This window comes from Photinus pyralis, unplaced genomic scaffold (assembly GCF_008802855.1).
Source record: "Photinus pyralis isolate 1611_PpyrPB1 unplaced genomic scaffold, Ppyr1.3 Ppyr1.4_LG7, whole genome shotgun sequence".
Taxonomy (NCBI): domain Eukaryota; kingdom Metazoa; phylum Arthropoda; class Insecta; order Coleoptera; family Lampyridae; genus Photinus; species Photinus pyralis.
In genome coordinates, this window is record NW_022170738.1 from 20,613,325 (window position 1) to 20,629,858 (window position 16,534).

General features: G+C 37.3%; 1 protein-coding gene across 1 annotated transcript; it reads left to right on the forward strand.

The window, feature by feature from the left end:
- Positions 1-1,556: 1,556 nt before the first annotated feature.
- Positions 1,557-12,780, forward strand: LOC116175621 (DNA-directed RNA polymerase II subunit RPB2). Its single transcript, XM_031493838.1, has 10 exons — positions 1,557-1,772; positions 1,828-2,051; positions 2,105-2,309; positions 2,359-3,007; positions 3,057-3,176; positions 6,949-7,450; positions 7,498-7,956; positions 11,092-11,553; positions 11,600-11,818; positions 12,042-12,780. The coding sequence occupies exons 1-10, from the start codon at positions 1,754-1,756 to the stop codon at positions 12,708-12,710; spliced, it is 3,528 nt and encodes a 1,175-aa protein (XP_031349698.1). The 5' UTR covers positions 1,557-1,753; the 3' UTR covers positions 12,711-12,780.
- Positions 12,781-16,534: the final 3,754 nt, after the last annotated feature.

Genomic DNA, 16,534 nt, shown 5'->3' on the forward strand with positions numbered 1-16,534 from the left:
TTATACCAAGTATTTAGTGAAACTACCATAACGAATCGTTAATAGTAAAAAGATTTGTCTGACAGGTCTACTAACGCTTTTATTTCAAAGCGTCCTTGGGAAATGTTGCATAACGGTTACAATTTTAGAAAATCTAAAATAAAACGGAAAGCATAACAGATAGGTATAGAGAGTGTAATTTAATGATCAATGCAGAATTTTTTTCCACATTTGAAAGTGCAAAAAATAAAACACGTTTTATTGGAAAAAATCCACCTCAGTTTTTAAAATTTTAAAACGCCCAAGGACGATCAAAATTTAAATCATTTTCATGCAGCCGTCAAGTCGGTTTTGTTGATTTTGGAAAACTTTTTTTTGAAATCCAAGTTAACGAAGTCATAGGGCAGGACCACTGATGTATATTGTTACACTTATGAAATAAAATACGAATAAGTTTCACTCCAATCAATTTATTACGATTTACAAAATAATCGGTCCAACTCTATCGTGGCTACAATTAAGACTAAACTCTAGTTTTACACACCCTTCCGATCCTGCTACCCAGACGGGTTTCATATAACATTTAGTTAAAACAAAGACAGTAAATAATCCCTTATGTCAGTATTCTAATTAAATTACCCTTAACGAAAAATATAAAATGCCTAGACGAGAATAGGTCCTTTGTTAACTACTTACATTCTAGTTTCTTAACTGCTATTTATTACCTATACTAATACTATACTTATTTATATTAGGAGGGCCCAGACTAGTAATACTATGTATAATTAGAGTTGAGTGGACAAGACTGAAAAGAGGAAAATGCAATAAAATACAGGGTGTTCTATTTAAAATAAGAAAGTTGCTATCCATATCCGGTAGAACCGGAAGAGAAACAATATTTTTTTCAATAGATCGTGAAAAACTATGTTGGTAATTTGCTACCTATGCAAATTTTCAGATCTAAATTATCAATGATAGCCTGAATACTTTTAGGTAACGGTTTGCGTAAAAAAACCTGTATAAGTACCATATATTTATCGCAGTAACAATTTAATAACAATACAATTTAATTATGTTATAACAATCACATAGATGGGTAGGTACCTACTATCATTGTTTAAAATATTACTATCAATTTTAGTACAGAATTTGTGCTAGATAAGCCATTACAAATACAACATCGTTCGACTGGGAGCGTGGCGCACTCCTGTAACCTAGCGTCTAGGGGTCAGGTTTAGTGGATGACTTGCGGTGGGGAACCACTATCGCAGTATTCCTCACGTTGACTGGATGTCCGCACTAAGCTTGGCATCAATATGGAGACCCCGAAGAAGTTTGGGGTGTCCAGGTTGCATAATGAGGGGCGCACCGGGCCAGGGGGGCAACCCAGCAGCCAAAAGTCCCCGTGTCGAACAGTAGTGGGATCGCATCCGGGAGTGAGAATTCTGTGGTAGCCTTACCAATATAGTTAGACCTAAATCTTTTTTGTCGTTTTTTTTAATAGCTTGATATTTTAGCATTGTGGAACAATCACCACCAGTCGGCCACGTTACAATTGGGGTTAATTTTAAAATATTATTTAAGTAAAGGCAAAGGCGTCATTACCACTTCCATTTTTCATACAGAGGGAGCCACTTTTATATTTATTATGAGTTTTGACATGTTTTGATGAGGTTGATTCGGTTGGACAGTAGAAGAAGTAGGTGATTATTTGTCCAAGATACGGAGGAAAATTAGCTCATTTAACAAGATTTAATTACTTGTAATAAACAATATGTATGAACAAGATGAAGGTAAGTTTAACTAGCAGTGTTAAGGAACATCTCTCAACGTAACCTCAAATTTTAGATCAGTTCGAAGATGAGGACGCCGAAGAAATCAGTTCGGAATTGTGGCAGGAAGCCTGCTGGATCGTTATTAACGCATACTTTGACGAAAAGGGCCTGGTTCGACAGCAGCTTGATAGTTTCGACGAATTTATTCAAATGTCCGTACAACGGATTGTCGAAGATTCGCCACAGATCGATCTTCAAGCAGAAGCACAACACACAAGTGGTGAAGTCGAAAACCCTGTACGCTGTTTAACTCAATTTCAACTGATTTACTTACGTGTATCGTATTTTAGCCTCGGTACTTGTTAAAGTTTGAACAAATTTACCTTTCTAAGCCTACACATTGGGAAAAAGACGGTGCACCTTCGCCTATGATGCCTAACGAAGCCAGGCTACGTAACTTAACCTATTCTGCCCCTTTATACGTTGATATCACAAAAACAATAGTAAAAGATGGCGAAGATCCCATAGAGACCCAACATCAAAAAACATTCATTGGTAGGATCACCCATTTGCTTTCGGTTGTATATTTGTACTTTCATTTCAGGAAAAATTCCCATTATGTTGCGTTCCACATATTGTCTACTAAGCGGATTAACTGATCGTGATTTAATGGAACTTAACGAATGTCCCTTAGATCCTGGTGGCTATTTTATTATTAACGGCTCAGAAAAAGTCTTAATTGCGCAGGAGAAAATGGCAACAAACACTGTTTATGTATTTGCAATGAAGGACGGGAAATATGCCTTCAAATCGGAAATTCGCTCATGTTTGGAACATAGTTCCCGTCCCACATCGACACTTTGGGTCAACATGATGGCGAGAGGTGGTCAGGCCATAAAGAAGGCGGCCATCGGTCAACGGATCATCGCAATTTTACCGTATATCAAACAAGAAATTCCGGTCATGGTCGTATTTCGTGCACTCGGTTTTGTGGCCGATCGAGATATATTGGAGCATATCATTTATGACTTTGAGGATCCCGAGATGATGGAAATGGTTAAACCGTCTTTAGACGAGGCCTTTGTTATTCAAGAACAGAATGTCGCTTTAAATTTCATCGGTGCAAGAGGGGCAAGGCCGGGTGTCACTAAAGAGAAACGTATTAAATATGCTAGAGAAATTTTACAGAAGGAAATGTTGCCACATGTTGGCGTTTCTGATTTCTGTGAGACAAAAAAAGCTTATTTCTTGGGGTAATTAGCTTTTTTTTTGTTAGAATCTTATATTTTACCAATGTTTTAGGTATATGGTTCACAGATTGTTACTTGCTGCTTTAGGTCGTCGTGAGTTGGACGACAGAGATCATTACGGCAATAAACGTTTGGATTTGGCCGGACCTTTACTTGCATTCTTATTCAGAGGGTAGGTGATGGTATAATTTTAAATAACGTGTTTTTTACTGTTAGCATCCTACACTTTTCTTCAATCATAGTTATCCACCATGGCACTCTTACCCTCCAAAACGTTCATTATATGCTCCACCCCCATGAGTCACCAATACCTAGAGTTACATGTGTACACCTGTTCTAAGTTCCATAATTTTAATGTTTTAAGTGTGGTTCAACCGAAGTCACTAGAATTAGAGACTCGACTGTAAAGGAATACTTGGGTGATTTGCAGGAGTAACTGCGACTCCCTCTTTATCACTTTTAATAACTTGTAAGTGAATGCAGTCGATGGGTAGTTCCAAACTTATGTATGTCAATGTTCCTAGAAAGTTGACCTACTTTTAAAATTCTGCAGTGAGCATTGTGTCACCGTTACTTAAAAAAATATAAATTAAAGTAACATATGCAAATAGTCATTCATTTGGTCGGTTCTATGTGAAAATCGCTTAGGAAAAGTAGCCATCTCACTAATCACGATTATTGGGGCTATCAACGCTACTTGGGACCAACTGCACTGGTTACATTTTTGTTTACAATGTATTTCTTATGGCAACAATTCCAGGGACGTGTCGAGGGTGACTATGCGAGACAATAAACGAACGAATTTGGTTTCAATCACAATCAGCCATGGAATTATTGCCATAAGAAATACATTGTAAACTTCGAGGCAAAAATGCAAGGTTGATTCCCAAATGAAATACTAAGTGTTTAGTATCAGTATCACTGGTTTTTGTCTATCGAGTGACTTAAAAATCCAATATGGCGTCCATTTAAAATAAGGAAATTGATGTCAATATCTCGCAATCCGCCATTTTGAAAATTTTATTTCTAGGTCCATTGAATTTATCCCATCGGATCTTGCAACTTTTATTTGAAACTTTTTTCGATAGCTCTCTTTGTTACTGAAATATTTGAACTTTTTTAAAATAGCAATTTTCACTTTTTTCCAATTATCTACAAAACGAATTACTTTTTTCAAAATATTGTATCGGAATATCCATTAGCATCAAAAACTACACAACTTTGCCAATTTAACCGAATAATAATAATAATAATACCGTTTATTCCATGAGACTTGTATACAAGCATTGGAACGTCAAAATTATAAATTACAAATTATATGATTAAGTATAAATTATAAATAAGTAAAAAATAAATAAAAATACGCTGTTCAAGTATTCGTCTAACCTATAAATGCACATCTTTACCAACATGTTTTTTATACTTTGTTTAAACCTAGATGGATTATGGATACATTTTACGTTTTCCGGTAGTTTATTCCAAAGTTTAATGGCAATGGCGGAAAAATGATTGGCAATATAAGCATGGTTGTGCTTGGGTATTCTCAAATTCCGCTTGTTTCTTAGATTAACATTATTAACTACCGAGTCGGGCTGATGTAGATCTTTCTTACTATGTATGAATACAAGATTGTTAAGAATAAATAAAGATACAGCTGTAAGTATATTAGATTGTATAAAGAGTTCTCTACATGAATACCATGCTGGTTTACCATGCATGGCTCTTAAAACTCTCTTCTGGCTAATCATTACCTCGTTCATTCTGCAACTAGTACCCCAACAAATAATACCGTAATTAAGAGTAGACTGGACATGAGCATAGTAGTAAGAAGTCAGACAGTCATAGTGAACAACATCGTCTAGTTGTTGAATTAAGTAACAATGAGTAGCTAACCTCTTAATAACTGTGTTTATTTGGGTATTCCAAGAGAAATTGTTGTCCAAGTGGAGTCCCAAGAAATTTTATACTATCGCTTTGCCTGATAGTGTGATTATTTAGTCTAATTGGGAGACTGGTATTAAGACCACTTTTTGAGAATTGAATCGCTTGAGATTTATTCCAGTTCAAGAAAACCCCATTATCTGCACAATACCTGCTGATTTCCATGACACTCTCGTTGGCACGGCTACACAGGGTGTCTGGCTCGTTACCGGTGATTATACTAGACGTATCATCAGCAAATAACGTTAAAAAACTTTGATTATTATTATTAAATATATCATTAATAAAAATAATGAATAGAAGGGGTCCCAGCGTACTGCCCTGAGGAACACCATGTGACACCACTTTTTTGTCTTAACCACTCCTCCTTGCCAAACCATTTTCACTTCCTGAGTTCTTCCTACCAGGTATGAGCTTAACCAGTCGGCAGCGATACCTCTAACAGCATATTCATACAGTTTGTTTAGTAGCAATTTATGATTGACAGTCTCGAAAGTACGGGTGAAATCGTAAAAAATACCAACTACTGATTCATTGCGATCCGTGTGCTCTAAAATATAAGAGAACACATTCAATATCGCATGTACAGTTGAAAGGTTCTTGCGAAATCCAAATTGGTTTCGAGACAGTATCTTACAAGCGTTAATAAAACTAAGAAGCCTCGTATAGTACACTTTCTCGAAAATGTTTGAGAAAACTGAAACTATAGTTATACCTCTATAGTTATTGAGCATATCAGTTCGACCTTTTTTATGTATGCGGATAACCAGCATATGTTTAAGAAGGTCGGGAAAGATACCTTCCCTGAGTGACTCGTTGCATAGGTATGCGATAGTAGGACTGATTGACTCCTTGATTACATACAATAATGAGCATGGGATTTAGTCAAATCCAGCCGTGTGTTTACCCTGTACATTTTGAATGATAGCACGGATTTCAACGTGGTCAGTTAGAAACAGAAGCAAAGAATTAGGATTGGTGGACAACCTAGGTTTAGATTGATTGTCCGAACTAGCGCCTGTGAGGTCATGTATTGATTCAATGAAGAACGCATTAAACGCTTTGGCAGTGTCTACTTTATCAACTAAAGAACCTCCATGTGCATCTTTAAATTTATGGGGGTACTCTTTATTCTGATTATTGATTTCATTGTTTATAATTTTCCAAGCAGCTTTGCTTCTATTTTTGCATCTCTCAAAGTAATGACTATAATAGTTACGTTTGGCAGCAGCTATCCGTTTGCGCGGTGCCTCTTTCGTTGATCTTGGTAAAAAGTACGTAGGTCATGATCATTGGTCATTTTTATTGTATGGTAACTTTCCATAATATCTGCGGTTATCCAAGGTTTATTTGAATTTATATTTCTACCTTTTTGTTTAATAGTGATTTTAGGGAATGCCATATAAACAATTTGTTTAAATCCGAATCTGTAAGTATAATAATAACAAAGATAGCCATGTTATCCTACTCAATTTAAGACACCCTGTATATGGGTAGGTAAAGTATTGTTTTCATCACAGAAAAAAGTCCTTTGTTGTTGTGCAGCTTGTTAACCAAATTGCATACATTTTTGCAGACACACCTATTAATTTTCAGACAGGTGTGGGGCATATCCTTCTGCGCATGTAACTTTCTTATTTGTAGACCGATCCTGAAATTTCAACAGTAGCACCTTTTAAAAGCTCACTATAAAATAAAGGCAAATTCATCGATTAAGTATTATTAACATGTGAAAAACCAAGTGCGCGCATATGCAGAAGTAAATCTCTTATTTGTGGACTAGACACTTCGCTAAATAAAACGCGAAGCGATGTGTGAGAAGTAAAAAGATGGTTATCATTATTCCAATCGGTACAAGTTTTGAAGAAACTCATCTGTTCTCTTTTTAGTAGATTATTTTTTTTTTGCCGAGATTAATAACACTCGCGGTAACTATAAGTATTAGTGGCTAAAAATATTTATTGATAGTGACAATTGTGCCTACCAATCATTGTGTTTTACAGGCTGTTCAAGAATCTTATGAAAGAAGTGAGAATGTACGCGCAAAAATTCATTGATCGTGGCAAAGACTTTAACCTAGACCTTGCCATAAAGACAAAGCTTATAACAGATGGGTTACGTTACTCTTTGGCTACCGGCAATTGGGGCGATCAAAAGAAAGCGCATCAAGCGAGAGCGGGCGTATCTCAAGTATTGAATCGTCTAACCTTTGCCTCCACCCTCTCTCACTTACGACGCGTCAATTCGCCCATAGGAAGAGACGGAAAGTTGGCGAAACCGCGTCAATTACACAATACACTATGGGGAATGATATGTCCCGCCGAAACGCCCGAAGGTGCCGCCGTAGGTCTGGTGAAAAATTTGGCCTTAATGGCTTACATTTCTGTCGGGTCTCAACCATCGCCAATCTTGGAGTTTTTGGAGGAATGGTCGATGGAAAATTTGGAGGAAATTGCACCGTCGGCAATTGCAGATGCTACAAAGATTTTTGTGAACGGCTGTTGGGTGAGTGCAATGTTTTCTAGTACAGTTAGCTATTTTTTAGGTTTTAGGTTGGTATTCATCGAGATCCTGAGCAATTGATGTCAACTTTAAGAAAATTACGTCGCCAGATGGACATCATTGTGTCCGAAGTGTCAATGATCCGTGATATTCGCGATCGGGAGATTCGTATTTATACAGATGCCGGGCGAATCTGTAGACCTTTGCTAATCGTCGAGAATGGGCAGCTTTTGTTGAAAAAACGCCATATTGATATGTTGAAGGAGCGCGAGTATAACAACTACGGTTGGCAGGTGTTGGTGGCACAGGGTGTTGTCGAGTATATCGATACCCTTGAAGAGGAAACCGTTATGATTGCCATATCCCCAGATGATTTACGGCAGGAGAAAGATTACGCTTACTGTACTACATATACACACTGTGAAATTCATCCGGCAATGATTTTGGGAGTGTGCGCTTCTATCATTCCATTCCCGGATCACAACCAAAGCCCGAGAAACACTTACCAAGTAAGTAATAGTATGCTAACCTGATACTGTGTCAAAGAGTAAAGATGTGGTATGAACAAGGAATGAAATAATGTTGAATTGAGAGTCTATTAGTATATGCAACTACTCTTATCTTTATGTTTGGGGATCGGATTCTTTTTTTTTCTGTTCTTGCTGTATATTAACAAAATGATTCTTATTTTCCTAATTATCCTGCTGGAAGAAAAATACAAGTTAGTAAATGGGAATGAGGCATCTGAAATGGATAAGTGAACATTTATTCCTTTGTTATTAAAGTGGGGAAATTTCCATTTCTTGCCGCTGAATCGGCAACAGAGAGCGTTAGTTTCGCGAATTAGAAAATAAAATCTATAAACCAGGCAACAGACAACGTTATCACTTGTGTTGATAAATCCAACCAACAAACATTGAGAGGGAACATAGAGGCGGCGAGTTCTCGTGTGATATCGACGGGGCTTCAGCGCATTTTTGTGTGGCAGATCAGTGTTTTATTAGCCAATATTGACTCCACCATCAATAAAATCTTGTCGAAGGTCACCACATTCACATTGTCGGTACCCGCTTTCCATTTCTCGCGTGCATCCGCAATTCGCGTTTGAAGTTTTGACTCCACCATCAGTAAGATCTTGTCGGGGGTTACCACATTCTCTTTTTCGGTATACAGTTCCGACGTCCCGTTCGCTCGCAATTCGCATTTTGGTGGATTTCGCTAAAAACCCGGCACAAAATAGTACTCAATTTTTGGGTACTAAGTACTCATAGCTCGAGGTTCTAATGGCGACAGGAGAAAGAGAAACCGCGATTCGAGATTTAAAAACTTTTGGGCGCCCAAAGTCGACTACCCCTCGAAGCGCGCCGTACAAAAGGGGGTTTATTTCGCCCCTAGGAAAAAAAACAAAATTTCATCACGCAGGAGTTGTGCGCGTTGACAAGATCTTTCCGACGACACCTATTTGAAAACAATCGAAGAAAAACTGTAGGAGAAGATAGAAAGAAACTGAAAAATCTCCAGGTTAGATCGATGGCGATAGGATGGCATTCAGTAGTCGCCGACCCCACATATTGTAGCGCCGTCCCTAAAGTTGTTACTATATGGGTCCGATATAGGTACCTCACACTCTTAGGCTCTTTACAAGCGTTCTCCTACGGGATCGCATTTACTGCCAGCAAGCCAGCCGAAGTAAGATTAAAAGCTTTACAAAAATGCGCTAAAAAACGGGACGTCATAAAAAATCCATAGCTTTTGGCTTTTCATTATAGAACTTTTGTATCTGAAAGTACAGGGTGAGTCAACGATTGCGCGGAGTAACTTAATGCCTTGAAGATAAGATTTTTCGGTAGAGCGCATTTGTATTATGATATGGTTGAATATTCTCCACATTTTAAAAATATTTGGAATTATACAGGGTGCGCCCACTAAGTAGGGCGCCAAAATGGTACCTATATTGCGCCAAAATGGTTAATTTTTTTAAATAGAACCCCCTGTATTTAAATGCATTTTTGAATTCTAAGTATAATTGTACGCCTTTTTTATTCTATGGTTAATATCCGAAAAACTAGTAGTTTTAAAGATAATTCGATTTGTGAGAAAAATTGAGCGTTTACAAGCGTCAGTATATTGTCAAAATTATTACTTAAATTTTGATTCCAGGCTTTATATCTTTTATCCTGGGTTAAATAAAAGTCAAATAAATACATCTATACTATGAAACATTAAAGAAATAGTTTACAGGGTATTTTTTTTGTAGATCCAAAGTTACAAAACTTCATGTTAAAAAATCTCACTTTTGTTAAATGGAACACCCTGTATATTTTTCTGTTTTTTTTAATGTTTCATAGTAGATCTATTTATATTTATATATTTATGTTAATATATTTATATTATTTTTCTTACAAATCGAATTACCTTTAAAACTACTAGTTTTTCGGATATTAACCATATAATAAAAAAGTCGTACAATTACACGTATAATTCAAAAATGCATTCAAATACAAGGGGTTCTATTTAAAAAAATGTACCATTTTGGCGCCCTACATTATTCAACCATATCATAATACAAAAGCATTCTATCGAAAAACCTTAGCTTCAGGGCATTAAGTAACTCCGCGCAATCGTTGACTCGCCCTGTACTGTGCGAATTGTTTTATGGGCGCATTTTAATGAGGGTGATTTTAATTTGTGAAATTATGGTGGGGAGGTATTACCTTGTGAAGATGTCCAAAATTGGTCCACCAGTATACAACATGTACAGCGGAGTCGCGGGGGCCATTTGGCTGAAATTATTTTACATACATAATGTCATCGAATATCCTTTAAAATATTATAAAAATTGTGGTAATATCACTTAAAACAGGTTGTTTTATTCTTTTATTTAATTTTCAAGTTCGAGCACTCTTAATGAAAAACCCTTTATAAGCTCCTTTTTGAGAATCATAAATGCACTGTAAACGTTACTGGTAGCCGTTATTACCGAACGGACTCGGTTCATTTTCATATTTCTTTGCGTGAAATTCGGAATAACCAAACACTTTGAAGGTTATGTTTTGGATGTATCGGGCTGTATCTACTAATGTAGCTGATCCATAAGTTGTGGATCTGATACATGTACTGGATACATTCGGTATAATTGCCGAACACGGGTAGATCTTCAAACTTTAATTAACGAACGCATACGATACATACCGCTCTGGAGCGCTCCAATTATCGTAAACGCCTAATGTGTCGTTGAATACCCATCTGTGAGATAGTAGTGGAACTAAAATTGTACGCTAAAACCATAAAATCTACTATTTCAGCGCAGTAAATTTAAAATGCCCATTTAAATTAAAATTCAACTCCCACTTCTAAAATTGATAAATTTTTAGTACTTTTTCTTGGTGACCCTTAAGCAACAAATTCTAAGAATCGCACAAATAAAGAATGTTAATACGTCTTTAAAGAAAACCCGTTTTTTGTACAAATATTAATGTAGCTTAAATGAATATTGGCCTTGGCAGTCAAAACAAACAGGTTTATATGCCAGTAAGGTAAACAAAATCTACTACGCAAAAATATTAACTACGCGGCAGACTACAACGCCAAAATTATTCCGCTCTTACATTGCTATTTCACAATTAATGGAATTATTTTTTTAGAGTGCTATGGGAAAACAGGCCATGGGTGTATATATTACAAATTTCCACGTTCGTATGGACACTCTCGCGCATGTGTTATATTATCCTCACAAACCACTTGTTACAACACGCTCTATGGAGTATCTACGGTTTCGAGAGTTACCTGCTGGAATTAATAGTATTGTCGCGATCGCATGTTACACGGGCTACAATCAAGAAGATTCAGTTATTTTGAACGCCTCCGCCGTAGAAAGAGGCTTTTTCAGATCTGTCTTTTATCGTTCGTACAAAGATTCAGAATGCAAAAGGATCGGCGATCAAGAGGAACAATTTGAGAAACCTACAAGACAAACTTGCCAAGGCATGAGGAACGCTCTCTATGACAAGCTCGATGACGATGGCATTATTTCCCCTGGTATTCGTGTGTCCGGAGATGATGTTGTAATTGGTAAAACTATGACTCTTCCTGAAAACGACGACGAGGTAATTTAATTTTATCGGCCTTGCAGTGTAAACCTTTTCATTTTAGTTAGACGGAACTACGAAGAAATTCTCTAAGCGGGACGCGTCAACTTTTCTACGTAACAGTGAAACTGGTGTTGTTGATCAAGTAATGTTAACACTGAATTCTGAGGGATATAAATTCTGTAAAATTCGTGTGCGATCAGTGCGCATTCCACAAATTGGAGATAAATTTGCGTCGAGACACGGTCAGAAAGGTACCTGCGGTATTCAGTATCGCCAAGAAGTAAGTGAACCGCACTAAAACTTGTTTTTTTTTTCATTTTGAGGTAGTAGAATTACAAAATCTTTTTATATAGTTACTTAACAAATTTAGGGTTTTTAAGAAATAAGTGTTCTAATGTTACATGCACTGGAAGAAATGTATAGCATAACTGTAGAACTTTCCTCTTGCGTTTTAGCTATCAATTTTCAACTGAAAAGGTCTAAATACTGATATCTATTTCTAGGATATGCCGTTCACATGTGAAGGTATTACGCCTGACATTATCATTAATCCTCACGCTATCCCGTCCCGTATGACGATTGGTCACTTGATCGAGTGCATTCAAGGAAAGGTATCCGCAAATAAAGGCGAAATTGGTGACGCGACACCTTTCAATGATGCCGTAAATGTACAGAAAATTTCCACTTTGCTTCAAGAGTACGGGTATCACTTGAGAGGAAACGAAGTTATGTACAACGGCCACACAGGTCGCAAAATAAACGCACAAATTTTCTTGGGCCCCACTTACTATCAACGTCTCAAGCACATGGTCGACGACAAAATTCACTCGCGTGCTAGGGGACCAGTACAGATCCTTGTGCGTCAGCCTATGGAAGGTCGTGCCCGTGATGGTGGATTACGTTTCGGAGAGATGGAGCGGGATTGCCAAATTTCGCATGGTGCTGCACAATTTTTAAGGGAGAGACTTTTTGAAGTATCAGACCCATACCGCATTCATATCTGTAACTTCTGTGGATTGATTGCCATTGCGAATTTGAGAAATAACACATTTGAGTGCAAGGGATGTAAAAACAAAACTCAAATATCTCAAATCCGTTTACCCTATGCTGCTAAATTATTATTCCAAGAACTGATGAGCATGAACATTGCGCCCCGATTGATGGTTATGTAATAAGTGTAATTAGTTATTTCTGAAATGTAATGTAAGTACTAGTATTATTTGAATAAAGGTTTTACACAAGGTTGCCTTATATGATTTAAGACTTGTCAAGGAATGTGTTTATAGAGAGCTTAAAATACAATTATTAATGCTACCATAATAACTTCTCTCCAGATTTTGTTGGTTATTGAAAGATGTTCTCATTAATTGAATTGAATTGGAAGTGAAGGCATCTAACAAGCTGGAAAACTATAACATGGCATGTGCAAAGTAAGACGAGGTTTTATGAAAGAAGTAAGTCCACGTTCTAATAAAAGTTTACTAGGTGTAGATATATCTAACAAATTTAACACAAAGAGTGTAAATGAAAGTTCGTTTGTGTTAGGCGGTTCACCTTAACACAACGTATTAGAGAAAGGTATTTAACTCTACATGTGCAAACTTGTATTAAACAGAAAATTATAATAATATGATTCCATTAACATTATGAAAGTTAATAAATGACGGTCAATTAGTTATTAAATAATGACGTCGCGATTAGTCTCAATTGCAAGCCAGCAACGTGATACTTTCGCATAACCTATTATATCATAAGGATTTATTAGGTTATGCCATTTTAGGCTCATTCATAAGACACAATAGTTACCAATATGCTAACTCGTAGCGTATCGGTAACAGTTGTGGTCTTCTGTCACGATCCATACTTTGCCATGTGTATCGCTACTGAAGATGGCCGACTACTCCGTAAAGAGAGTAAAAGTAACGATGTAAGTATAAGACGTATCAGTAACTGTAAAATCACTAAATATAGAAAGTACCGCAATCCATTGGGCTCGTGTTAGAGAGAGAACGCATAATTTTTGCCCAAAAATGGCGGAAGTTACCAGATTCTAGTAACTTTAATGTTAGGGATTGTTCCACCTGTTTGGAGATATTTATAAAACATGACAGTACTACATATGAAGTTAGGTTATAAAAAATTACAGCTATTCAGATTTTATTTGTCAATTTTTTTAAGTTGGCAGCAAATTTGCCAAAAAATGGCGGATGATTGCGGTACTTTCTTATATCTAGTGACTTTAAGTAATTGTTGTCTTATGAACACACCCATTGTTTAATTACTTGTGTAGTATAGGTAACATAATTTCGTCATGCCAGTTTTGTTTTCGCTATCTTACAGTATAGCCGCTTTACATTAGGCAATTTTAGTGCAATGCAAGGCTTGTGCTATGCAATCTAAAATTGCCTTGCATTGCTTATTACGGTTTTACAACAATGCAATTGTGTTGCAACTTTTGTGCAAGTTCAGAAAAGTGTTGCAGTTGAAACTTTTCAGTTGGTTTACACAGAAGGTTATTCTTGCAACTTAATAAAATTGACCATTAGGTATGAGCAAACAAAAGGAAATTAAGCTGGCTACAGCTTGTTATGTGGTGGCGCTTGCTATTAAAAAAAAAGACACACGCGAAACCAAATAAATTGTGGTATTGACAAAAGTACTAGAAAAGTTACTAGAACTTGCGTCAAACTTGCAAGTGAAATAGAACTTTCTCTATTTATTTTTCTTGCACCTGAATTGCGTATGAACATGCGCAGTAACGTATCTCTAACTTGCATTGCACGAAAATTGCCTTGTAAAGCGGCTTTAAAGATGTGCGCCTCCTATTTTTGCGCGATCGCATAAATCAAAAGCGAAAGTCAAACATGTTTCACTATTGTCGCTATAGCAAAATATGAGAACAGTCGTTGATCAGAGCTGGGTACTTACTGCTCACGAGTATTTCGCTTGAAAAAGAGCTCCAAGCGGAAAAAGCACCTCTCGCGAGTACTTTTCGGAGCGGCCGCTTGGTACACTCGAGCGTTTACTTAAAGTGCTCGTCGCTCGAGCGTGTTTTTCTGCCCGCGAGCGGCTTTTCCGCTACTGAGCGTTTTTTTTTCGCTCACGAACGGATTTAACCGCCCTCAAGCGCTAAAGGATTAAAGGCTTGGGCATACAGAAAGCGGTCAGTCGCGGCAGGCTGAGATCTCAGACCGAGGCGGTCTAGTTGTATTACACTGTGGTGCATCATCTGTCACACAGAACGCTGTCTACCGCGATCTACTTATATCTGGATCGCCGCGACAGACCGTTTTCTGTGTGCCCAAGCCTTAAGGCTGGACAGTACATACAGAACGGAGTATGTAAAGTTGCCTATTGTCAATCCCCAAATTTGGTTATTTATAATATTAATTTGTGTTCGATGGTAAAAACATAAACTTAGTCCAATTATAATGCATATTTTCTACCTGTATAAAACCAGCCACGCGGCGGAAGCTATCTTTTCGCGCTTTTGAGGAAAACTTTTAAGTTGTTTTTCCAAGATAACTTATCTATAAATGAAGTTGGAACAATTTCCAAAATTAAGATACGTTCGTAAACTTAATATCTAGGCAATAACGCCAGGAAAATTTATTTCCTTTTTTCTTTTCCAAAATATGACACCCTAACAGCCCTCGACGTTGCCCTTAAAAAAAAGATTATTTTAAAACATTTTAGTAAACCCCGGCGTTATTGTCTAGCTAAAGCATTCACCTTTCACAGGAATATTCGACCCCTTCTTCAACTTCACTCAGAATTAAGATATCGTGGAACGAAATCACGCGTTTTCGGGCAACGGAACGGGTGTACTGTCCAGCCTTAAGCGCCGTTTTTTCGGTCCCGAATGTTTTTTTCCACTCCCGAGCGCTTTTTCCGCTCACGAGCACTTTTCCCGAGCGCTCGCGATAAACCGCTTGAGCACTTTTAGAAGTGCTCAGAATCCGCAAGCGATTTCGCTTTGCACCGGCATTATGGCTCAGTGGTAGAGCGTAGAGTTATAAATCCGGAGGTTGGGTGTTCGAACCTGGGTTGGGGTGAATTTTTCATCTGTGGCAGAGATGGAAATTACCTTAGACCACTTTCAATCATTCTGCCGGCTACTCCGAATTAGGTTTTCCTAATTCGTAAGATAAATACCTTCTGCAGAGGCACCTCTAAAAAGCATTATGCGGGTCACTCTGTAATTGGGCGCAAGCCTGTTGAGGGCCCAGAACAAGAGGGGGATAATAAATAATAAAAGCTGGCGAGTGACGAGTGAGTGATATGTTTCCGCCCCTCATGCCCCATGGCATTTCCTGTCAGGATCTTTGTCTTTCAGCGGGCAGTTCATTATTAAAGATGGAACCAAAATTGTTTGGGTTACCTACTGAACTCTTATAAGCATCTAAAAATCCATTTAGATTACTCCAGAAGCATATTGTAACGGAAATGCTCCAGAATTCTCTGGAATGTTCTACGCGTATTCGAGAATGTACTGGACTTACATTGCTTGCGTGTATAAATGGTTGCGGACCGAACATCGCGGCAGTCTACTATCGAACGAGATCGAGCACGGAAATAAATTGCGAAGTGTGAGTGATATAAATAATCGATATAAATTGTACGGATTTTATAGTGTTTTAGTTTTGTTTAATAAATATTGATATAAATCGAACCCGAATTTTATAAATAACGTTACATTGGTGTCAGGTGTGGGGTTAATTAAATTAATTAAAAGTAAGATTAAATTAAGTGCTTGTGCTTGTGTATGCCTGTAACAAGATCTGCTGCCGCTAAAATGGAAGAAACGATGCTCAATTTGCTCCAGCAAATCCAAAATGGCCAACAGGTGTTGCAACAAGAAATGAAAAGCACCCAAGAAAATTCTAGAAATATTCAAGAGAAGTTGGAAGAAAATTCTAGAAATTTTGAAGAGAAGTTCGAGAAAATGGAAGAACATTCTAGAAAGATTAATGAAGAAAATTCTAGAAATATTCAA